Genomic DNA, 26,458 nt, shown 5'->3' with positions numbered 1-26,458 from the left:
CTACCTTTTGAATATGGATGTGCTGTACTTTTGTAAAGGCTCATGGATTGATCGTAGTTCATTATTTGTTCTTTTCTCTTTTCTTTATTTTATTAAAAAATAATTTTAATTCTCATCTTGTATATCAATGTATTTCTTGTATATAAATTTATGTATATACAAAAAAAGATGTTATACATAGATATTCAAATAAATAAAATAACTTTTTAATATATACTTTGATATGTAAAAATGAAAATAATTTTTTGATATACACAAAGCAAGAAAATAAAATTGTGATATACATTTTATTCGATGTATTATATACTGTGATATAAAAAGAAGATAATTATTTTTATACTATCCACTTGGATTTGGAGACCAATAAATTATAGACAACTACATTTATAATTTCGTATTATAGATATACAAAAAAGTGATAACATTCTGATGTACACATAAAAGAAAAATAAAGTTGTGATATATATTTTGATATACAAATTATTATTATAATATATATATATATATATAATTATTTGTTACTTGATTGTTAATAAAAAAGTAGGTTAATTTTAACCAATTAATAGTCTAAATTGATGCACGGTGTTAAATTCCCCCCACCCCCCAAAAAAAAAAACTGAAATAGTTTAAAGGCAAAACTACTCAAACTATCAGTCCATAAATAATTTTAATCCCAACCAGCCTAAAAATAAAATATTTACCAGAAAAGGCCCAAATATCATTTTAATCCAAACATTTTTCTATTAGTGTTAGTTTTTAAAACATACAGTGAGCTAAAGTGAGTTTCAAAGAATCGAGCACCTTAATTCAATTTAGAAATCACTACTAGTTTGATTGGGTCGAAAGATTAAACTAAAAGTACCATGGGCAACCACTAAAGCTTGTTTAAGCTTGAATTCAAAAATTTGGGTTTTGAACATTGGAATTTATTTCGGGCAAGTGTTGTTGGAATAGATTGGATATATCTTAAGGAGTGTGATTCTCAATTTCTGGATGATTTGGTGGAGAGCTTAGGTGGTTTGTATTGGCATTTGAGCGAAATTCGAAGTACACAAGATAAACATAGAAGAAGATGATATGTATCTCACTGTGTATCAAATATGTATCTTCGTGTATCTTTTGTGTATCAAATATGTATCTTCTATATATCTATGTATACGTGCATGTGAGATACATGTTTGATTATATGTCGTAGAGAAATTTTTAAACTCGATTTCAATTATGAATTTTGCATCAAAACTAGTCCAAATCACATCCAATCTTCCTCAAATTCATATATGGACTCATCCATATGTATTTAATGAATTTTAACCATATCCATTGGAAAAAAAAATCCCTTTTTGCTTAGATTTTTTGGAATCTTGTATACTTTTTTTCTTTGTGTTTCATCTTTGCTATCTTATTCATGAAATTTCCTTTCCGTCTTGCATCTAGTGTTGCTGATCACGCTTAAAAATATAGAAGTAGATCTTTGCGCGTGATTCTTGGAGAGAAAGAATCCTTGTTTATCTAGATTTTTAATTTACACTTGACTAGTTTTGATAAGTATGTAATTAATGGCTAGAAATTGGTAAGTTTAGACTTATTTTGGACATTTCCATCTTAATTTAAAGCCCAAGAGGCCATACTACTTAATTCGTTATGTGGGCTAAAGTAGCCCAAAATAAAGGCGGGAAAAATATTTTTTCCACTCGGCAGTTCATTTCCATTCCCGCCAATAGCGAGCCCTGAATTCTTGAGCACACCTCCCAATTCAGCAGCTATATAAACCCTAACCCCTATTTCCCACCCATTCTCTCTATTGCTCTCTCAAACACTGTCAGTCCTTTTCCCTCCTCCCCATTTCCAAACCCTAACCCTAACCCTAACATCCTCAGACCTTCTCAAAACCCCTTTTTCATCGAAAATGTTGGAATTACGGCTTGTTCAGGGAAGTCTGCTGAAGAAGGTTCTAGAATCAATTAAGGATCTGGTGAACGATGCGAACTTCGATTGCTCTGCCACCGGATTCTCTCTGCAGGCCATGGACTCCAGCCACGTGGCGCTAGTGGCGCTGCTGCTCCGATCTGAGGGTTTTGAGCACTATCGCTGTGACCGTAATATTTCAATGGGGATGAACCTTGGTAACATGGCTAAAATGCTCAAATGTGCGGGAAATGATGACATCATCACCCTCAAGGCTGACGATGGCAGTGACACCGTCACTTTCATGTTTGAAAGCCCCAGTAAGTTCCCAAACTTATTTGTTCTGAAGCCGAGTTTTTTCCTAGGTCGTGTAACAGATAAATAAGATTTAGAAACATTGTAAAATTTGTTATGTAAAGTTGCAAATTGTTTTTTTTGCTTATGATTATTTTATTTAGAACTTTGATATGTACCTTTTGGTTATTTTGACGTGGGAAAAATTGCAGCTAATAGTGCTTTTGGCATAATCTTTGAATATCTAAGTTATAAATTTTGAAAATTATTATCTTACTGATTCTAAATAATTATAATGAAATAAACTTGTTTATTTAGCTCAAAATTAGTATAATTGATATTTGATCCAAGAGATCAAATTGCAGCTAAATAGTACTTTTGCCATAGTGTTTGAATATCTAAATTAAAATTTTTATAAGTAATTACCTTACTGTTTCCAAAAAATATCAAATAAAAATGAGTTAAACTAGTTTGATTTAGCTCGGAAGTGATATTATTGACATTTGATCCAAGAAATTGGCATTGAGTATATTCATCATAGCGTGTGGTGTTGCATGTTGCATGTATTAAGTTGAATATATTGTTTTAGAAATTGTGATTTGATTCTGAATTTGGATTTAGTCTACCATTCTTCCATTGTTATGGCTGGGTGTAACTTATTAAGATTACTGTAACGGATCACAGCCCAAGACAAGATTGCTGATTTTGAGATGAAGCTGATGGACATTGACAGTGAGCATCTTGGGATTCCAGAAGCAGAGTACCATGCTATTGTTAGAATGCCTTCTGCAGAGTTTGCTAGAATTTGCAAAGACCTTAGCAGTATTGGTGATACAGGTGCAATTTGCCTCTCATGTTAACTGCAGCATTAGTGAACTAACTAACGGTGATTGAAGATTTAACTTTTGTTTCAATTGGTAACTGCAGTTGTAATTTCTGTGACAAAGGAAGGTGTAAAATTCTCAACCAGAGGTGACATTGGTACTGCAAATGTCGTTTGCAGGCAGAATACAACTGTTGACAAGGTAGATATTTTGCTTATAGTGCTTCTGCCTCGTTGATTATTTCTTGTGGTATAAGCTGATGTTTGACATGTTGGTTTCAAATTGGCAGCCTGAAGAAGCCACAGTAATAGAGATGAACGAGCCAGTATCTTTGACTTTTGCCCTGAGATACCTGAACTCTTTCACAAAAGCAACTCCTTTGTCTAACACAGTGACCATCAGCTTATCTTCAGAGCTTCCTGTTGTTGTTGAGTACAAGATTGCTGAGATGGGCTATATAAGGTTTTACCTGGCACCTAAGATTGAAGAGGATGAAGAGGAAACCAAGCCTTGATTTTATGTTTCTGCTTTCTTTTGAGCTTGGATTGTTGGGTGGGGGGTTAAATTTTATGTGATGAAGCTCATTTGAGGTTTTCAGGCAAGCAGTATGTAGTTTAGACTTGCTAGACAAATTTTTAGGTTTGTGTTAATTAATGAAATCGTGTATTTCCCTCTGTTTTTACTCTTTTTCTATTCTCTTGCCTGCTCCGATGCTTGAATGTGGTAAGCCTGCTCCATTGAATTAACGCAGTTTCTTGATTCATTTGATGCTTCATTAAATATATACTTGCAACAGTGAAGGGATTTTCGTTCTGGAAGCATATAGGAGTAACTGCTCCTGGACATGATTTTAGGATCTGAAATGCTTAATTGCTGTGAAAATATTGATTTATGAAAATATCCTTGGCCTGTTGTAAGCAATGCACGACTAGGGGAGGCACTTGCCAATTCCCATTTGCTTGTCCACGATAAAGATGAAACATAAAATGGTACTAGCATTTTGTATAATTATGACCAATATTCTTAAATTTTGCTCGCATTTTTCTTGGAAATGATGCACTAGTTTGCTAGAATTAATAGTGGTGCTAGGAAAAGAAGAGATGTGGAAGTTTCCATTTAGTAGTAAAATGAGTACGAGCAACCACCTATTTGCAGATATGAAATTGGCGATTGCAGATTTGCAAGCATTTTAGTTGAGATATGTCCGAAAATTGGAACCAAGAACTGCCAATATCAGAAATATCAACAGGGAAGTAAATGTTATCTATTTCATTGTTGCGCTCAGTACGCACGGCAAACATCCTTTATGCTCGTTAGATGAAAACCACGATACAGTTGCAAAAAACATGAGATTTTTTCCGATTGCACTTTAACTCAATTTCTTTTTACAAATGCCTCTACAAACAGGAAAATTCAGATTTTAACACCACTAGATTAGAACATACAATCTCATCCCGCAGTCTAACCATTAGCTGCAAAGCTATAGCACTGCTCATGGAGAGTGTTCAAAACGGTAGCCGTTTAGCTGCAAACAAAAAGACGCTAGTCTGTAGCGCTGCAACTAAGATAGAATGGGAAGAATGTCCAAATCTAAGTCTGCCGAAAAATGATCAGGTCCTCCACTTTTCACCAATATAAAATGCTTGATCACCAAGCTCTTGTTCAATTCTAAGCAACTGCAAGATAAACAAACGTCATACTTAGTAGAAAAAGGACAGGAAGAAAGGATGTGAAAAAGTCATGCTTGAGGGAAAGAAGTGTTTTGTAGTGTCCTTCAGTGTCAAACCACAATAAGAGCATGGCACAGCAGATGGCGTGCCACTAAAAATTCTTTCATTGAGGTTATAAATAGACGAATTACTTTTTCAAACCCACCACTCCCTCTAGGAAAAAAAGAATAAGAAAAAGGACAACCACTACAGTTCTAATAATTGAAATCAGTCCATAAATTCAGCTAAACATGGCAAATACTTTATAAAAAATCATAGGCTAGCAACCAGACCTGGTTGTACTTTGCTAGTCGTTCTCCTCGGCAAGGAGCACCTGCTTTAATTTGACCAGTAGCTAAGCCAACAGATAAATCAGCTATAAAACTCTCTTCAGTTTCACCACTTCTTTGAGATATCACAACCCCCCACTGGGCATCCTTAGCCATCTTGACCACTTCAATGGCTTCGGTCACCGTACCAATCTGATTAACCTGCATCCCAGCCAATCCATGCCATCAGAAAGTATTTTACATCAGCAACATATGTTACTGATATTTACAGACAATATGGAGACTGGATCCTATGTATTCAATAGTTTAAGTAATAAAAGGATAGGATACTGTCCAGTTCTACTAAGTTTATGATACTATTAAGGAGACTTGACAAAGAAAATCTGAAGGACCTAATAATCAAGAAAGTATCAGAATCCCGAAGTAATCAAAATGGCATATTTTACTAAGATCTCAAATCACTAATAATAGGGCAGAGACTCAGAATTAATATAGTGCAAATATTGGCGTCTCATTTTTGGCATCAGATGGATGGACAATTTCTTGACAGTTGTCGAAACAATAAAAAAACATCTTGACAGTTGTGGATGAACAAGTACTTCTCCAGAGTTGCCACAAATACTAAACTGTAGAGCGATCTCAAATGGCAGGTAAAGCCTTCAAAGAATTCTTGGTCACCAAGACGAACCAAAAGCCAGGGAGTTGTTCACTCCATTAGAGAAAAGCAGTAAACATTGAAGATATAGTGGTTGCTATGTGCAATAACTCCAGTGTGGGTGTTGGATAGGGGTCAGGATTACTCTGTTTATTGAGCCTTTTTTTGGGGGTGGGGGATTCAGCTGGCAATCTGATCCAGTCTTCGATGATCAATGAAGTGGTAGGGTTCAATTAAAGTTCTTTTTTCCCCTACAGGTCAGGTATGCTTACTTTAATGGATAGCAACCACCCCTTCAGGTGTGCTTTGATGCATAATCACATTACTAGTCTAACTTCCTAGATCATAGCCTCTTCATTGTCCTTCACATGAAGATGAGTTAAATTTTTGAAATAATTTTAAAATTAAAATAAAGAACGTATTCTAATGTTTGATTACTAACCCAAGTATAAGGCCGTTCGGACATCAAAATTTAAAATTCAAGAGCTAATCTAAGTCCAAATCATATCATATGCTAAAGAATTAAAATGTTACACTATTGCAGAAGATTCTTGTGAGTGCCTAGCACTGCAAATATGTAAAATGTGGAGAGTCTAGTTCAATCCAAGAAAGGGAAGCACAAAATTACCAAAGGAAAACCAAAATAAGGTGAAACCACACAAAATCTTGAATGATCATATTGCACATTGAGTTGCCAGGATAACCCTTTTCGGCGATATGATTGGATTGGTTAGAAAGCCATACTTTTGCAAAGATCTATGTTTTTTCCTGTTTTAATAAATCAAACTGCTTTGGATAATTATCACAAGCCGGTGTCCCTTCACAAAATAAAGATTTAATTTCCAAAACCTACAACCAAACAATCTATGCAATATGGGTTATCCTTTGCAAAGATAAATCTCAACAGAGCTCTTCTATGGAGGATGTTTTTCCTTTTGTGCGTCAAATTAACACTGTTTGCTACAACAATTATTGATTTTACTCTTTCTAAGTGTGAAACTTACATAATATACTCCTTTTTCTTGCAAATTGCACTCGTGCCATGGAGAGAGGAATATTCCCCCCCCCCCGGTGCAGGATGGCCGGTCACGAAGGACAAAACTTTGCTTCAAAGAAAGATGTCGGAGTAGCAACACAATTATCAGTAGGTACCTTGAGAAGAAGGGCATTGCACGCATTCTCTTGTATGGCTCTTTCAATCCGTTTAGGATTTGACATTAGTAAGTCGTCTCCAACCACCTGTAGCAAGCAATTCATGTTTGACACATGATAGGACACTTGATAAATATAAAATGACTTTAAAAAAATAGCAAGATCACAATAAATGTATGTCAGTGGGCAGAAGTGCATCATGGCAGATATTGCAATCAGATGATCAAATCACCAGGGAGAACCCAAACGAACCTGGCACATTCCAAGACTCGAAAAGTACTTGACATGCTCCCAGTCCTCCTTGTCAAATGGATCTTCAATTGAGACAACGGGGTAGTCTATAGGGAGAGGAAAAAAAAAGGAATTGATGAGAGAATGTGACATCATCGAATAACAGAAAGCTCACACCACAGAATCAATAGACAGCAAAATACCTGCGCAGAGTTCTTTGTACATATCAATCATATCCTGCCCTGATTTAAAATTTTGTCCAGATTTATTTGGAGTCTTAAAATCTAAATCATATTTTGTACCTACATTTGAATAACACAAGTCCGTTTGTCAGTAATAAGAATATGTCAGTTTGTCAGCAATAAGAATATAAGTAGATTATACAATCAAAGAGACATATCATTACACCATTTCAACCTAGCCTACTACACGCCAAAAGCTAAAGACAAAATGCAGATTGAGTATTTTTTTGTTTGTTTTTGATAATGATTGAGTAATTCCCCCCCCCCCCCCCAAAGCTATTGTCCTCCCACTCAATCCTGATTAATATTACATGCATGAGAGCAAAGATTACTGCAACTCAACTGAAGACTTTCCTAGCTAGCCATGACGGAGTATCACATGATTCTACGTATCTACAATCAGCAAGATTTTGAACTAAAGGGAATATATCACCTATGCAAAACTCAGTCGCAGCAACACCAATAGCTATCTTTATTTTCTCCTTGTACCCTGTTCTCCCGATAGCCTCCTGAACAAGGTCCAACCCATCTCTTAAGCTGCAAATGGAGTATCCAGGGTCAACAATTTCATTGAGAAGCATATGAAAAAGGCATCAAAACTTGCCTTGAGATGTCGGGAGCAAAACCACCATCTTCACCAACATTACATCCATAGGCACCATATTTCTCTGTAATCACTACCTGCCCTTTTAATTGTAAGCGAAGACCTTTTTTATATATAAAGTAAAGCAGTTTATTGATGATTGCAACCACGGGATACAAGAAACAGTAAAAAAGCTGGATTAACTCCAAGACAAACTTTAAGGAGCTTATGAAGTCAAGTATCAGATTTACATCATTCACAGCATTCTATTTGCTCCAGCAAAAAAGATTCAAAAGACAATTTGCTTTGAGTCTAGGATTGGAAGTGGACTCTCCTTGAAAGCATCTCAAGGTTCTTTTCAATTGTAAGCAAAGATTATTAATACAAAACCTTTAAACTTAAACTAGTATTAAGAAATAGTATTTTTAGTTAATATGCTTTTACACAAAATTTACATTCTAACTGAGTATTCATTGGCGATGAGAAAAATTGGACCACTACACCAGTACAGCCCCAACTCCACATTTTTCGGAATAGTATCACTATCACATGTGGATATCAAAGGAGGTTTTCTAATATGGCAACTTGTACAGGCTGCAAAGTATATACTTCGGGCTAGTACAAAATAATGCACAAATTGTTGCACATTATTCCAGGATTAATAGAAAATCATGGATGATAGCAGCTGTTCCAGCAAAATAGTGTGTATCCATAACAAACAAAGGATGTTTTCTCTTTCATATGAATCAGAAGTAAGCTTAACTTGCACAGTGCATTAAGCCATTAATAACACTTAAGAAAGGAACAAGACAAAACACTCAAGGATTCTGGGGTAAGGGTAAGAAGACATAAGATTAATTAGACATATGTTGTTTGTATAAATAGTTAGAGCAGTTCAAACTTCCATCATGTGGCAGATAAAGACTATCCGATAATAGAGTTAGAAAATATTCTAGTTGAATGAATTCACCTTCAAATGATGATAGGTCTCAGAGCCAATTTGTAAAGCCTCCTCAAATGTCTTTGATCCCACTGGCAGAATCATTATCTCCTGCGGAAGTTTAATATCACGAGATATGATTTACAATTTAGCACCACAACATTATGAGCTCAAAAATAGTGGTGTCATATCAAGATAATCAAAATATTGAAGAAAGTGATGGGAACATAGTGGCAAAAGTAGCTCAAAGAAACATCTCTGAAGAGCACAAAAGCAAAAGCGGGAAACATATTAGCTAATAGATTTGGATCCACCATTCCAAGTGGAAATAGGTCTCTTCGTCTAAAGTTACTTTTGGTCATTGGAAGTGACTATTTATGATGAGTAGAGACAGGACTGTTTCTTTCAGCATCAAATATGTTATTCTTTAAATCAGACAACAAAAGTAATTTATATATCATTAACTCTCTTCTGCAAATGTCATAAAACTTCTACATGTCAAAAATTGATGCAAGTGCAAAACCGAGAAAAACAAAAAGAAAATTGTTGGTGGGCTGGTGAGAGAATCAAAGAAAAAGAGAACATGTCAATGGCATTAACCCAAACCCAATTTATAAATTTTTTCAACGAACTTGATGAAAAAATAGCACGTCACCAGCTTGTTCTTCTAGGAAGTAGGCACTACTTCACAAATAATGAGTCACCACCACTATGAAGAACTTGTGAGCAAGCATTGTGCAGGTCTTAAAATATACAAGTAAAGACTACGGGTTCACCTGAATAGCCAAATTATTTCCAGCATGTTTTCCTCCAGTTACGAGTGTAAAGACTGGAATAGGAAGAAGCAAGCTTGTTTGACCAGAAAGATCAGCAATGTGTTTGTAAAGTGGAACCTGAAGTTCATCAAGATAAGCTACCTAGTCCAGTGAAGATTATGGGTTTAGGTATAAAACTGAGGAAGTATGCTTGCCTCTTTTTCAGTAGCTCCAGCTTTGCAGGCAGCTATTGAGACAGCTAAAATAGCATTTGCTCCAAGTTCACTCTATCACATTGGACAAAGGAGAAGGTCAGTGAGGATGAAAGCTATTATGTCCAAAAAAGGGAAAATTATTAAATTCGCAGGCATTGAACAAATGAGGAACTCAAGAGCAGGTCAATTACAATCCTCATTGCAAGAAAATACTTTCTAGTACACATCACAAAAATGGTGGGCGGAAAGAAGGTATGCTTAGGGCCGAATGATAGAGCTACTTTTCTAAAGCCAGTGATAGATATTTCCTTAACCATAGCATATGCAGACAAAAAAACGATAAAACTAAAAGAAAGAGGATGGAAAGAAATGCATACACACGCTCAAGGGAGCCTAATCAACTACATTCTATAGAAAAAGGATACCAAAGTTGTATTGCTCATATTATGTTCACTAATTTATATGGAACATTACAAGAAAATAAACTCCTTTGACAGAACCAAACAAATGGATATAATGGAAGAGAAAAAGATAGGGAAAGCTTCAATTGCCTGTAGGTAAAACAATCCAACTCAAGGGTCCCCAAAATTTATCTTTCAAGATAGCAACTCTTGTTTAAGAATTTCATGCAATCCATGAAGTCCAGAACTCCAAGTATGTTGCAAGATGGCAATTTTAAGTACTAAGTTCCACATTCATAAACTATGCAAGTAGTCTAAAGTAGCATTTAAGTACTAAGTTCCACATTCATAAACTATGCAAGTAATCGAAATATGCAGAGGCATTCTGACTCAGATGGCGAGCTAAACGAAATAAATACCTAATCATTTGAACATTTGTACTCAGAGAAGCAAAAGTACCTTATTTTCTGTTCTGTCCAAGTCTATCATGATCTGATCAATCTGAGATTGAAGAGTTGGATCCATACCAACCAATGCAACTGAAATTTTCTCATTAATATTCTTGACAGCTCTATTCACACTATTGCCAAGATAAGTTCCTTTTTCTCCATCACGCAGTTCAATAGCCTCATACCTGATATTTAGAACAAAATACCACCATTACACCATTTGCTTTATTCTCCAATATAAATTGCAATGGCTAAGTAAATGCTCAAACACAATTCTGCAACTAGCTCAAAAAAAAAAAAATCACTTAAGAGAGGCTGGAAAATTAGTCTGCATTTTCACTGTTGCACTTCCGACCTCTACTATTTTTTTTGCTTTTAACAGGTCACTCTTATTGGGTAGTAAAAATGAGATGTACACAGCGAATCACAATCCAAATCCTGACTTAAGACTAGAAAGTACCTAGAGTCCTGTTCATTTCTGTCACATGTATAAAAACTATCTAGCAAAGATGAACACGGGAATAAAAGGCTCTTGCATGAATCACAGAAAATTGTTCAAAAAGAAAGAGCAAAGGAGCTTCATGGCAAACAATTACAGTCAAACATCTCTATAACAACCGCGTTTGTTCCGATATTTTTTGGATGTTATAGTGAAGTGCTGTTATAAATGACATATATTATAACATACTCCCTCCATTTCAAATTAGATGAGTTACTTTCCTTTTTAGTCTGTTCCAAAATAAATGACACATTTTTAAATTTGAAAATAATTCAACTTTAAACTCTTTATATTACCCATCTTACACTTAATGAGAAACTTTTATAACCACACAAATGTCATGGCCCAACAAAGTTTTTACCCCTTAAGCTTTTAAGACCACAAGTTTCAATAGTCTTCTTTTTTTCTTAAACTCCGTGCTGAATCAAACTACCACATCCAAATTGAAACGGAGGAGGTAACATAAAAGATTGGCTCCGAGAAAATTTGGCTTCTACCGTGAATGGTTGTTATATAGGGATGCTGTTATAGAGAGGTTTGATTGTATTCGTAAAATAAAAACGGTCTTTGCACGCATCAAAAACATTTTTAAAAATTAATAAAACGGCATTTGCTCTTGATTAAAAAAAAAGGGCATTTGCACACACCAAACATTTGTTATCAAGAAAAGAACATTTCCCTCCAAGAACCCTCAGGAGTTGGCCTGGTGGCAATTGACTTGAGCCTTGGGGTTTGCTCCCTTTCAAGGTCTCAAGTTCGAAACCCACTGGGTGCAAACAATTTCTAAGGGCCATCGGACTGGGTAAAACCTGAATTAACCATGGTGCACTTGCGGGAGACTCCTTGCTGAGGGCCTGTGCACCCCCGGGATTAGTCGAGACTCTTACAGACTCGGACACCCGGTGCAAATCAAAAAAAAAAAAAAAAAAAAAGAACATTTCCCTCCATCTGGTGATTTTTGGTTCACAAATGACTTGGGTTACCTTGGAATGAAGTACTGGACCTAAATATAACAGAACGGTGTAGATGATTCATAGAGTCAAGTCCCCAAGGGAAAGGCCTAGTGGTTGAGGCATAGGAGAAACAATGTGGAGATCTCATATACGAATATTAACTACAACATTGTGTGTGAACTCAACTGCTCCAACCTTGGTGAGTAAGATTAAGACGCCGAGATCTAACTAGAATTTCATTTCAATCTCGATATCGCTGAATTAGTATTTTTGCAACTTGTGTTAGACAGGTTGCATTATGAATTATTCCAGTTGCATGCAAGTTGACTCAGCCATCACCGCTCATATAGAATCTCCAACTTATTTGGATTGAACCCTAGTCCATTAATCAATAGTTCAACAAAAAATCAAATTTGCGGAAAGTGTTCAGGCATGCAAAATTATTACTCACAAACAAAAAGAGAGACAAAATTCACTTTAAAGAAAAGAAAGAAATCAAAATGGCCTACATTCCAGAAGAAGCACCACTAGGTACAGAAGCACGGAAAACGCCTTTATTCGTGTGGAGATCAACTTCGACAGTCGGAATTCCTCTACTGTCCAATATTTGCCGCGCTTTCACCTTCGTTATCACCGACGGTACAGATTTCCGCATGTGATTTGACTATCAAGCATACAGTTAGGGTAATTGAAACTGCCAATTTTGAATCAAAGCACCAAAAAGAAAGAGAAATAAATATATATATATAGGAGCTTACAATGAAGAGGACGGGATCGGGGGTTTTAGCTCTGACGGCGGCATTAACGGCGTCTTCGATTCTGCGAGAAAGCATGTGCTTATCTAGATATTCTTGCACCGACATTTTCTTCTTCTTAGCTAATCTCAGATTTTTTCACGAGAAAGAAGTTGGAAATCAGGAAATGAAGTGAAGAGAACTGTTGCGTTTTGTAGCCGGAAAAATTACTCCGGCAGCTCGAGCTCGAATTTGAACGAAGATGGAGTAACCTAGGATCTTGTCTGAGTAATGAATTTGGGACAAATGAGCTGATTGCTTTGCCTTGGTCTGATGATGCCGCGTGTCCCTGATCAAACGTTCACAAAATAGACTAGTATGGATTTCTACAATTTTATAGCGAGCTTAGTTTTTTGTTTACCTGTATATTTAACTAGTAATGAGTAGCTCGTGCTGTGCACGTGCCCAATTATTGGGTTTTTACAAAATTATTCGTTTTATTAACTATTTTTGTTTTGGCTGGTATATATTAATTATATATTAATTGTACATGATTATACATATTTTATTCAAGCAGTATATTTACAAAATCACCAACTATTTTTAATTTAAGTGGTTGGGTAATCTATTATATAGCTTAATTCTTCCTTTAAATATTAGAATAAGAACAAATTATTTTTTTGTTGTAAGCGAAATATTGTGTTAGCGTTCATTTTCAATAAATCCCAAAGAAAAAAAGTATCATAATTTTATTGATCCCAACAATTACTTGAAAATATAATTTTAAAATGAGCTCGCTTCATTATCGTGGTGCACTAATTAACATTAATAAATCTTCTACTCAACTTGTACATACTAATAATATAAATTTTAACTTACAAATGTCAAGTTACTTAAAAAAAATTACAGATAGGTTCTCAAACAATACTATATTTCTGTTAAAAATAAGTGTCCCGTAATATTTTGGTACATTGATTAAGTAAATCATTTAATAGTATTTTAAAGATATTTAGGTTACCTTTTATACCTTCTCAAATTACTCTTTTTATATGTCTCCATATTTTATAAATCATTTATTGGATTAAGGACAAATTTGAAAAATATAATTAATGCATTTTTGTTTTCTAAAGCAACACTTACTTTAGCCAAATTAATTTAGTTATAAAATCATCTTTTACTAACATATGAAATTTACCACTTTTCACCTTATAAACTGAGGCAATCTATTAATGGCTTAGGAAATATATTGAGATATGTTTATGATTAATCTCTTGGCTTGTTGAACTGATTCCACGTATAGTTTTCAAGTTTTACCTAATTTATAGTGTGTATTATAACGAACATTTGATAAGGAGCTCATATGAAATTTTTTGGTAAGTTTGGTTTTTCCCAAAATGAAAAGATGTTCTTTGAATCTGTACAAATCATTTAATTTTTTCACTCTAAATCTTAAGAGTCCAAACATTTAAGTCAACAATTATGTACATCCTTTGACAGAAAATTTAATTGAAGTTACTTATAATTTCAGAAAGTGTTTCTAACAAAATACAACATTCTACCTTTTTAAATATAAGGGAACATCAAGATGAAACCTATGTATCTTTGTTTATTTCGTTTAAAATTTTTTAGACTTATATGGAAAACTGTAAACGTATGTCATGTTTTTGACTATTTTGGATGTTTAAGGAAGTCCATACACAAGAATGATAGCTAGAAAATGAAAAGTTTATTGTGGGCCTCATGTTTTAAGGGGTGAAATTTTAGAATGGCTACACATGAAGCGCGTGAGCTGTAGATAAATAACATTAGGTGAATTCTAAACAAAACGGGGCCCATCTTTATTCAGAGAATTGATAGTCCTACACGGTAATTGAGTGTGCACGCAAAATCTAGGTGGCGGGCCCACTTTCTCAGCAAGCTTATCTACGTATAAGTACAGATGTTATTGAAAAGACTTAAATGGCCCGATGAAGCAGATGTTGACCGTGAGCTGTGTGTATTTCCTCTTCTAAGAAGTAGGAATTCCCTTTTGCATATGTGTTACAGTGGCAGATAGGGCATATTTCGGTCAGAACCAAATAAATAGACCGAATCGAATAAGTAGACCGAACCAAAAATATTTTTTTCGGTTTCGGTTACGGTTATTCGGTTTTTCCCGGTCGGTTTCAGTTTAAAAATTTTAAAATTTTAATTTTTCGGTTCGATTTTAGGTTATTAGTTTATTTGGTTCGGTTAACCGAAATAGATTTTTTAAGTTATATATATGCTTAGCCCATAGGTAATAAATTAATACTATTACTCTATTAGGCCCAATCCATCAAAGACCCAACCCAAATAAGTAAGTTCATCAGCTTTTCGATCTTAAATACTTTCACATTAATAAAACTTCCATCGCATATATGATAGTGTGATGACCCGAAAGGTCATCACTTATTTTAGAAACAAATTCTGTGTTCTGAGGCCTTAAAACCTCCTTTTTACCTCACCTCGATTTGTGTGCGTGGTTCGGACGTATATCCGGAAAGCTTTTATGTGAAAATATGAGAAATAGAAATTTCTAGAGTTAAAATTTGATTATGGTTGACTTTGATCAACATTTTGAGCAAACGGACCCGGATCTGTATTCCGACGATCCCGGGAGGTCCGCAGTAAAATATGAGACTTGGGCGTATGCCCGGAAATGAATTCCGAGGTCCCAAGCCTTAGAAATCAATTTTTGAAAGAAATTATTTTGCTGAATTATTTATGAAATAAAGAAAAGAATTAATGTTTGAAACCATTGGTATCGGGCCCGTATTTTAATTCTGGAGCCCGGTACAAACCTTTTAAAGTATTTAAATGATAATTGTGAAATTTGGTGAAAATGGAGTTTATTTGACGTGATTTGGATCTCCGGTTGAAAAGTTATAAACTTTAAGTGTTCTTGATGAAAATGATGAGTTTTGATGTTTAATTCATACTTTTACATGTTATTTTCATGATTTGATTGCACGGGCAAACCCGTATGATGTTTTTAGGTTGGTGTGCATGTTTGGTTTGGAACCCCGATGTGATGACCCAAAAGGTCATCACTTGTTTTAAAACGAAACTTCCATGTTCTAAGGCCTTGAAAACCTCATTAGAGTCACCTCGATTTGCATGCGCAGTCCGGGCGCGTAGGCAGAAAGCTTAAATATGAAATTTAGTGAAAAATGATAAGTTTTGATTGTAAAATAAATAAATTTGACTTTGGTCAACATTTTGGGTAAACGGACCCGGATCTGTAATTTGATGGTCCCGGAGGGTTCGTAGGAAAATATGGGATTTGGGTATATGCCCGGAATCGAATTCCGAGGTCCTGAGCCCGAGAAATGAATTCTTAAAGGAAATTATTTTCTGAAAATTTTTAAGGAAATTTGAAATGAAATTTGATTAGAAAGAGATGGTATCAGGCCCGTATTTTGGTTCCGGCACCCGGTAGAGGTCTTATATATGGTTTAAATCATTTCTGTAAAGTTTGGTTGAAAATGGACGTCGTTTGACGTGATTCGGACCTAAATTGCTAAATTTGATACATGATGAAGTTTGAGAAAAAAAATTCTTGATTTAGGTTTGACTCATTGTTATTGAGGTTATTTTGGCGATTTGATCGCACAGATAAGTTCGTATGATGTTGTTGAGTTAGTACGTGTGTTTGGTTAGGGGCCCCGAGGGCTCGAGTGTGTTTCGGATGTGTTTCGGCAAGTTTTGAACTTAGGAAAAAGTTGCAGATTCAGAGAGGTTGCATGTCTCTGAAGCCAGGTCTCGCGGTCCGCGGTGGAAACTTCGTGGCCACGGTGGGAGCTCCGCGGCCGCAGTCCTTTTATGCGGTCCGCGGAGAGGGTCTGAGAGGGGTATAAATAGACGGAATTTTCAGTTATTTTCATTTTTCAAAACCCCAAAAACATAAGAGGCGATTTTTCAAACAATATTTCTTCTCCAAATCCATTGTAAGTCATTTTTTTAACTAGTTTTCTTCAATCATTAACATCTTTTAACATGATTTCAACTTCAAATCAATTATTTTCATCGGGAAAATTGGGTGTTTTGGGTAGGACCTAGGTTTTTCAAAAAAATGGGGATTTGGACCTCGATTTGGGGTCCGATTTCAAAAATAAATTACATATTTGAGCTCGTGGGGGAATGGGTAATCGAGTTTAGGTCTGAATTTCGGGTTTGGACCAAGCGGGCCCAGGGTTGATTTTTGACTTTTAGGGGAAATCTTTATAAAACCTATTTTCATGCATTAGAATTGATTCATTTAGCAATTATTGATGTAATTAAGTAACTTGTGGCTAGATACGAGCGAATTGGCGGTGGAATCAAGGAGTAAAGCTATAATTGAAACTTGAGTTGTGTTTGAGGCATCGAGGTAAGTGTTTGGTCTAACCTTAGCTTGAGGGATTAGGAGTTGTGTCCTATTTGTTATTTGCTTCTTGTCGAGTACAACATATAGGCATGGTGACGAGTATCTATACGTTGGTGTCAAGCATGATCGTGAGTTTTATATTGTGATTTTCATGATTTTGTTGTATTATTCATGCCTTGGTGAAGATTTCTAATTGTTGTATAAAGTTTGTGAAAAAAATTGTGACCTATGAACATTGAGGAGCATTGGCTCGAGTTGTGAAATGAATTATGAAAGTATAAGTGATAATCGAACCTCTAGAACATTGGCTCGAGTTGTGAAGTGAATTGTGAAGTAAAAATTGAGAAAGAGATGAGATCATTATGTTGTCATACTTGCCGGGCTATTGTTGATTTATTTGTTGTTCCCTTGCCGAGATTTAATTGTTTAATTATTGTTCCCTTGCCGGGATTTAATTGTTTAACTGTTATTCCCTTGCCGGGATCTCTATTACTATTTTGTTTATTCTCTTGCCCCTTTGCTTGTGATTGTTGTTTGGGTGAGGAAGAGTGTTAAAGCATGAAGGGTGATGCCGTACCGCACGACGTACCATTCTGTGCCGAATCTATTGATTATATAGTGAGAAAAGAGAGTAAAAGCACGGAGAGTGATGTCGTGCACATTTTTATTATATAACTGCTTTGGTGAGGCTGAGAGTAAAAGTACGAAAGGTGATGCCGTGCAAATTGTTGATTTCTGCTTCCTTGTTGATATTCTAGTTATGTTGTTTCTTTCCTTACCTGATGTCTTTCTATTCGAAGCTAATATCTCCCCCACAGCATGTTTCCCCCTCCCACGTTGATTGGTTATTTCTGTATTTCTTTTCCGCTGTATATATATATATGAACTGCACAGGTTTATTTGGTAGTCTGGTCCTAGCCTCGTCACTACTTCGCCGAGGTTAGGCTAGACACTTACCAGCACATGGGGTCGGTTGTGCTGATACTACACTCTGCATTATGTGCAGATCCAGGAGCAGCTTTCGGACAGTAGTTGGAGTGCTTCCTTCAGTCCACCCGGAGACCCAAGGTAGACCTGCAGGCGTCCGCAGGCCCTGGCGTCTCCCTCTATCTCTATTTCCTGTTTTATTTCCTTTTGTTCAGAAACAGTGTATTGTATTTCTTCAGACCTTGTATGTAGTAACTCTTAGACAGTATGTGACAATGTGGCACCAAGTTTTGGGGTATTTGAGGTTTTAAAAGTTGTAATAGATGTAGCCTTAAGATATATAATTGTTGACTTCTGCTTATTTATTTAAAATTCCGCTTTTATCATATTATCGACTTGTGTTTGATAAAAGGAAGCAAAAATAAAAGTGTAGCAATTAGTTAAGGTTTGGCTTGCCTAGCTCCCATTAGTAGGCGCCATCACGACTCCCGAGGGTGGAAAATCCGAGTCGTGATAAGTTGGTATCGGAGCTCTAGGTTACATAGGTCTCACTGTTCACATACAAGCTTAGTAGAGTCTGAGGGATCGGTACGGAAACGTCTGTATTTATCCCTCAGCGGCTATAGAGTTAGGAAAAATTTCACATTCATTCTTTCCTATCGTGCGGTTTTATTTCTCAATGCTAATTGAACTTCTACTCTGTTCTTTCATAGATGGCGAGAACACGGGCTTCCTCATCCTCCGCTTAGCAGCCCGAGCCCCCAGCAGTAGTTCCCACGAGGGGCAGAGGGCGAGGCCGAGGTCGTGCTAGAGGCCAAGGTGGGAGCAGATCTCAACCCCGAGCAGCAACCCCATTGATGGAGCCTCAGGTTGATTTTGATGAAGAGGTTCCGGCTCCAGCAGTCCTGGTGGGCCCAGCTCAGGTCCCAGAGGGGTTTATTGCTACCCCAGTTCTTCAGGATGCTCTGGTCCGATTAGTGGGCCTCATGGAGAGTGTCACCTGGGCAGGCTTGCTTCCTATAACACCAGTCGTCTCTTAGGGTGGAGGAGGGGCCCAGACTCCTACTACTCGTACTCCGGAGCGGGTAGCTCCTCAGATTTAGACTCCAGTGGTTCAGCCAATTTGAGCAGTACAGCCGGGTGTGGTAGCTTAGACCGGTGATGGAGCGGCTATGTCTGCCGATGCTTTGTGGAGACTGGATAGGTTCACCAATCTCTTCACTTCTACTTTTAGCGGTGCATCTACTGAGGATCCCTCAAGATTATTTAGACAGCTGCCACGAGGTTCTTAGGAACATGGGTATTGTTGAGACCAATGGGGTTGATTTTGCTTGTCTGGATCCGCCAAGACTTGGTGGAGGTATTATTGCTTAGCGAGACCATTAGGATCGCCAGCCTTGACTTGGGAGCAGTTTACAGTGTTGTTTCTAGAGAAGTTTCTCCCCGTTACTCAGAGAGAGGCCTATCGGAGGCAGTTTGAGCGCCTCCAAGAGGGTTCCATGACTGTTACCCAGTATGAGACCAGATTCATCGACTTAGCTCGCCATGCTCTCATCATACTCCCCACCGAGAGAGAGAGAGAGAGGGTGAGGAGGTTTATTGACGGTCTTATTCAGTCGATTCGTCTTCAGATGGCTAGAGAGGCTAGGAGTGAGATTACTTTTCAGGAGACGACCATTGTGGCCCATAGAGTTGAGATGGTTCTGTCACAAGGAGGTGGTTATGGGTCAGACAAGATGCCCCGTCATTCAGGATGATTCATTGGTACCTCATCTGGAGGTCAAGACTCGTATAGTAGAGGCCATCCTTCTAGGCCCTTTTAATTAGCGCTCCAGGTTTCTCACGATACTTCAGGTGGTCGTGGTCCCCAGATGTAGTATTCCGATCAACAATCCTATAGTGCACCACCTGCTCCTATCAGTGCACCACCATTTCAGAGTTTTCGGGGTGGTCATTCAGGTCGTCAGGGCCAGTAGTCTCAGCAACCGAGGACTTGTTACACGTGTGGTGATCCGGGTCACATTACCAGGTTTTGCCCTTGAGCACCGAGTAGCTCTCAGCATTAGAGTTCTTGTGCTATGGTACAGGCACCAGGTGTTCCATAGCCCGCCCAGCCAGCTAGAGGTGGGGGTAGAGGTGCTAGAGGTGGAGGTAGAGGTACTAGAGGTGAAGCTCAGGCCGCCAGAGGTGGAGGCCAGCCAACTGCAGGTCGTCCTAGAGATGTAGTTCAGGGTGGTAGGGCCCGACCCTAATGTTACGCCCTTCCAGCCAAGCCCGAGGCTGAGGCTTCAGATGTAGTCATTACATATACTATTCTGGTTTGTGATAGAGATGCTTCAGTGTTATTTGATCCAGGATCTACCTACTCGTATGTGTCATCTTATTTTTCACCGTATCTGGTCATGCCCAGTGATTCATTAAGTATTCCTATTTATGTGTCTACACCGGTGGGTGATTCTATTGTGGTAGATTGAGTCCATCGTTCTTGTATTGTGGTGATTGGGGGTCTTGAGACTCGTGTGGATTTGTTGCTTCTAGACATGGTCGATTTCGATGTTATATTGGGGATGGATTGGTTATCACCTTACCACGCTATCTTGGACTGTTATGCCAAGACGGTGACCTTAGCCTTACTGGATTTGCCCCGTTTAGAGTGGAGAGGCACTCCTAGTCATTTTACCCGCAGTGTTATCTCATATGTGAAGGCCCGACGTATGCTCGAGAAGGGGTGTTTGGCCTATTCTGCATATGTTCGTGATTCTAGTGCTGAGGTTCCCTCTATTGATTCTGTGCCCATTGTTCGTGAGTTTCCTGAGGTATTCCCTTCAAACTTGCCGGGTATGCCACCCGACAGGGATATTAATTTTTGCATTAATTTGCCTCCGGGCACTCAGCCCATTTCTATCCCGCTGTATCGTATGGCCCCGCCTGAATTGAAAAAGTTGAAGGAGCAGTTGCAAGACTTGCTTGAGAAGGGTTTCATTAGAGCGAGTGTTTCACCTTGGGGTGCACCGGTGTTGTTTGTTAAGAAGAAGGACGGATCGATGAGAATGTGTATTGATTATCGGTAGTTGAACAAGGTTACAATCAAGAATAAGTATCCATTGCCGAGGATCGATGATTTGTTTGATCAGCTTCAGGGTGCCAAGGTGTTTTTGAAGATTGATTTGAGATCTGGCTACCATCAGTTGAGGATTAGGGCATCCGATGTCCCTAAGACAGCTTTCGCACTCGGTACGAGCATTATGAGTTCTTGGTCATGTCATTTCGGTTGACCAATGCCCCAACAGCTTTTATGGATTTGATGAACCGAGTGTTCAGGCCTTATTTGGACTCGTTCGTGATAGTCTTCATTGATGATATTTTGATATATTCCCATAGCCGGGAGGCGCACAAGCAGCATCTTAGAGTGGTTCTTCAGACCTTGAGGGATAGTCAGTTATATGCTAAATTCTCGAAGTGTGAGTTCTGGTTGAGTTCAGTTGCATTCCTAGGTCATTTTGTGTCAGTAGAGGGCATTCAGGTTGATCCGAAGAAGATTGAGACAGTCAAGAATTGGCCTAGTCCAACATCAGCTACAGAGATTCAGAGTTTCTTAGGACTGGCAGGCTACTACTGTCAGTTCGTAGAGGGATTCTCATCTATCGCAGCCCCGATGACCAGATTGACCCAGAAGGGTGCCCAGTTCAGATGGTCAGATGAGTGTGAGGCGAGCTTTCAGAAGCTTAAGACAGCTCTGAATATGGCACCGATGTTGGTTTTGCCCACAGGTTCAGGGCCTTATACAGTTTATTGTGACGCCTCTCGTATTGGGCTTGGTGCAGTGTTGATGCAAGATGGCAAGGTCATTGCCTATGCTTCGCGGCAGTTGAAGATTCATGAGAAGAACTATCCAGTTCATGATTTAGAGTTGACAGCCATAGTTCACCTAATGAAGATTTGGAGGCATTATCCGTATGGCGTGGCATGTGAGGTGTTCACGGATCACAAGAGTCTTCAGTATTTGTTCAAGCAAAAAGGAGCTGAATTTGAGGCAGAGGAGGTGGTTGGAGTTGTTGAAGGATTATGATATCACTATCTTATATCACCCGGGAAAGGCCAATGTGGTGGCCGATGCCTTGAGTAGGAAGTCAGCCAATATGGGCAGTCTTGCTTATATTCCGGTCGGTGAGATACCGCTTGCTTTGGACGTTCAGGCTTTGGCCAATCAGTTTGTGAGTTTGGATATTTTTGAGCCTAGTCGTGTATTGGCCTACACGGTCACTCGTTCTTCCTTATTGGAGCGTATTCGCGATCGGCAGTATGATGATCCCCACTTGTGTGTCCTTAGAGACACGGTGCAGTGCGGAGGTGACAAGCAGTTTACCTTAGATGACGATGGAGTTTTGAGATTGCAGGGTCGAGTTTATGTGCCTAATGTGGATGGGCTCCGAGAGTTGATTTTAGAGGAGGCCCATAGCTCCCGGTACTCTATTCATCCGGGCACCGCGAAGATGTATCAGGATTTGCGGCAACATTATTGGTGGTGGAGAATGAAGAAGGATATCGCTGCATATGTAGCTCGGTGTTTGAATTGTCAGCAGGTTAAGTACGAGCATCAGAGGCCTGGTGGTTTATTTCAGAGGATTGAGCTTCCCGAGTGGAAGTGGGAGCGGATCACTATGGATTTCGTTGTTGGACTCCCGCAGACTCAGAGGAAGTTCAACGCAGTATGGGTCATTGTTGATAGGCTGACCAAGTCAGCGCATTTCATTCCTGTGTCGGTCTCCTATTCATCCGAGAGGCTAGCTGAGATCTATATCCGGGAGATTGTTCGTCTTCATGGTGTGCCTATATCTATCATTTCGGACCGAGGTACGTAGTTTATCTCGCATTTCTGGAGAGCAGTTCAGCGAGAGTTGGGCACCCAGGTTGAGTTGAGTACATCATTTCATCCTTAGACGGACGGGCAGTCCGAGCGGACTATTCAGATTTTGAAGGATATGCTCCGAGCTTGTGTCATTGACTTTGGAGGCTCGTGGGATCAGTTTTTGCCTTTAGCAGAGTTTGCCTACAACAACAATTACCAGTCAAGTATCCAGATGGCTCTTTATGAGGATTTATATGGTACGCGGTGTCGATCTCCGGTTGGATGGTTTGAGCCGGGAGAGGCTCGATTGTTGGGTACGGATCTGGTTCGGGAGGCTTTGGACAAGGTCAAGATTATTCAGGATAGGCTTCATACAGCTCAATCCAGACAAAAGAGTTATGTAGACCGCAAGGTTCGAGATGTGGCTTTTATGGTTGGAGAGCGGGTATTGCTCCGAGTGTCGCCTATGAAGGGCGTGATGAGATTTGGGAAGAAGGGCAAGCTTAGCCCTAGGTTTATTGGCCCGTTTGAGATTCTTGATCGAGTGGGAGAGGTGGCTTATAGACTTGCATTGCCACCAAGCTTATCAACCGTGCATCCAGTGTTTCATGTGTCCATGCTTCGGAAATATCACAGCGATCCATCCCACGTGTTAGATTTCAGCACTGTCCAGTTGGACAAGGACTTGTCTTATGAGGAGGAGCCGATAACTATTCTAGACCGGCAGGTTCGTCAATTGAGGTCAAAGATTTTTCTTTCTGTTCGTGTTCAGTGGAGAGGTCAGCCTCCTGAGGCATTGACCTGGGAGTCTGAGTCCGATATGCAGAGTCGTTATCCCCATCTTTTCCCCGACTCAGGTACTTCCTTCTTCTGTCCGTTCGAGGCCGAACGGTTGTTTTAGATGTGGAGAATATGATGACCCAAAAGGTCATCACTTGTTTTAAAATGAAACTTCCGTGTTCTGAGGCCTTGAAAACTTCATTTAGAGTCACCTAGATTTGCGTGCGTAGTCCAGGCGCGTAGCCGGAAAGCTTAAATATGAAATTTAGTGAAAAATGATAAGTTTTGACTGTAAAATGAATAAATTTGACTTCGGTCAACATTTTGGGTAAACGGACCTGGATCCGTAATTTGACGGTCCCGGAGGGTCCGTAGGAAAATATGTGACTTGGGCGTATACCCGGAATCGAATTCCGAGGTCCCGAGCCCGAGAAATGAATTTTTAAAGGAAATTATTTTCTGAAATGTTTTAAGGAAATTTGAAATGAAGTTTGATTAGAAAGAGATGGTATCGGGCCCGTATTTTGGTTCTGGCACCCGGTACAGGTCTTATATATGGTTTAAGTCATTTCTGTAAAGTTTTGTTGAAAACGGACATCGTTTGACGTGATTCGAACCTAAATTGCTAAATTTGATACTTGATGAAGTTTGAGAAAAAAATTCTTGATTTTTAGGTTTGATTCATTGTTATTGAGGTTATTTTGGCAATTTGATCGCACGGATAAGTTCATATGATGTTGTTGAGTTAGTACGTGTGTTTGGTTAGGGGCCCCGAGGGCTCGAGTGTGTTTTGGATATGTTTCGGCAAGTTTTGAACTTAGGAAAAAGTTGTAGATTCAAAGAGGTTGCAGGTCTCTGAAGCCAGGTCTCGCGGTCCGCAGTGGAAACTTCGCGGCCGCGGTGGGAGCTCCGCGGCCGCAATCCTTTTTATGTGATCCGCGGTGGAGCTCCGCGGCCGTAGTCCTTTTATGCGGTCCGCGGAGAGGGTCTGAGAGGGATATAAATAGACGGGATTTCCAGTTATTTTCATTTTTCAAAACCCCAAAAACATAAGATGCGATATTTCAAACAACATTTCTTCTCCAAATCAATTGTAAGTCATTTTTTAACTAGTTTTCTTCAATCATTAACATCTTTTAACATGATTTCAACTTCAAATCAATTATTTTCATGGGGAAAATTGGGTGTTTTGGGTAGGACCTAGGTTTTTTAAAAAAAAAGGGGATTTGGACCTCGATTTGGGGTCCGATTTCAAAATAAATTACATATTTGAGCTCGTGGGGGAATGAGTAATCGGATTTAGGTCCGAATTTCGGGTTTGGACCAAGCGGACCCAGGGTCGATTTTTGACTTTTTGGGAAAATCTTTATAAAACCTATTTTCATGCATTAGAATTGATTCATTTAGCATTTATTGATGTAATTAAGTAACTTGTGGCTAGATACGAGCGAATTGGCAGTAGAATCAAGGGGTAAAGCTATAATTGAAACTTGAGTTGTGTTTGAGGCATCGAGGTAAGTGTTTGGTCTAACCTTAGCTTGAGGGATTAGGAGTTGTGTCCTATTTGCTATTTGCTTCTTGTCGAGTACGACGTATAGGCATGGTAACGAGTATCTATACGTTGGTGTCAAGCATGACCGTGAGTCTTATATTGTGATTTTTAGGATTTCGTTGTATTATTCATGCCTTGGTGAAGATTTCTAATTGTTGTATAAAGTTTGTGGAAAGAATTGTAACCTATGAACATTGAGGAGCATTGGCTCGAGCTGTGAAATGAATTGTGAAAGTATAAGTGATAATCGAACCTCTAGAGCATTGGCCCAAGTTGTGAAGTGAATTGTGAAGTAAAAGTTGAGAAAGAGATGAGATCATTATGTTGTCATCCTTGCCAGGCTATTGTTGATTTATTTGTTGTTCCCTTGCCAGAATTTAATTGTTTAATTGTTGTTCCCTTGCTGGGATTTAATTGTTTAATTGTTGTTCCCTTGCCGGGATCTCTATTACTATTTTGTTTATTCCCTTGCCCCTTTGCTTGTGATTGTTGTTTGGGGTGAGGAAGAGTGTTAAAGCATGGAGGGTGATGCCGTGCATTGTTTGTTATTGTGAGGAAAGAGTATAAAGCACGAAGGGTGATGCCGTGCCGCACGACGTACCATTCTGTGCCGAATCTATTGATTATACAGTGAGGAAAGAGAGTAAAAGCACGAAGGATGATGCCGTGCATATTTTGATTATATGATTGTTTTGGTGAGGACAAGAGTAAAAGCACGAAGGGTGATGCCGTGCAAATTGTTGATTTCTGCTTCCTTGTTGATATTCTAGTTATGTTGTTACTTTCCTTACCTGATGCCTTTCTATTCGAAGCTAATATCTCCCCCACAACATGTTTCCCCCTCCCACGTTGACTGGTTATTTCTGTATTTCTTTTCCGCTGTATATATATATATATATATATATATATATGAACTGCACAGGTTTATTTGGTAGTCTGGTCCTAGCCTTGTCACTACTTCGCCGAGGTTAGGCTAGACACTTACCAGCACATAGGGTCGGTTGTGCTGATACTACACTTTGCACTGTATGCAAATCCAGGAGCAGCTTTCGGACAGTAGTTGGAGTGCTTCCTTCAGTTCACCCGGAGACCCAAGGTAGACCTGTAGGCGTCCGCAGGCCCTGGCGTCTCT

General features: G+C 38.6%; 2 protein-coding genes across 2 annotated transcripts; one reads left to right on the top strand and one right to left on the bottom strand.

The window, feature by feature from the left end:
* Positions 1–1,693: 1,693 nt before the first annotated feature.
* LOC104228058 (proliferating cell nuclear antigen) lies at positions 1,694–3,697 on the top strand. The gene is made up of 4 exons (XM_009780462.2): positions 1,694–2,225; positions 2,884–3,036; positions 3,127–3,224; positions 3,313–3,697. Exons 1-4 carry the CDS (start codon positions 1,907–1,909, stop codon positions 3,535–3,537), a joined length of 795 nt encoding a protein of 264 aa, XP_009778764.1. The 5' UTR covers positions 1,694–1,906; the 3' UTR covers positions 3,538–3,697.
* Positions 3,698–4,358: 661 nt separating this feature from the next.
* Positions 4,359–13,201, bottom strand: LOC104228059 (cytosolic enolase 3). Its single transcript, XM_009780464.2, has 13 exons — positions 12,856–13,201; positions 12,607–12,761; positions 10,656–10,830; positions 9,796–9,867; positions 9,602–9,718; positions 8,856–8,936; positions 7,907–7,983; positions 7,736–7,839; positions 7,264–7,362; positions 7,082–7,167; positions 6,830–6,916; positions 5,026–5,223; positions 4,359–4,699 (listed from the first exon to the last, which is right to left on the bottom strand). The coding sequence occupies exons 1-13, from the start codon at positions 12,958–12,960 to the stop codon at positions 4,634–4,636; spliced, it is 1,422 nt and encodes a 473-aa protein (XP_009778766.1). The 5' UTR covers positions 12,961–13,201; the 3' UTR covers positions 4,359–4,633.
* Between the last annotated feature and the right edge of the window lie 13,257 nt (positions 13,202–26,458).

This window comes from Nicotiana sylvestris, chromosome 6 (genome assembly GCF_000393655.2).
Source record: "Nicotiana sylvestris chromosome 6, ASM39365v2, whole genome shotgun sequence".
In the NCBI taxonomy this organism is placed as follows: Eukaryota; Viridiplantae; Streptophyta; class Magnoliopsida; order Solanales; family Solanaceae; genus Nicotiana; species Nicotiana sylvestris.
This window is presented reverse-complemented; position numbering and strand designations above follow the sequence as displayed.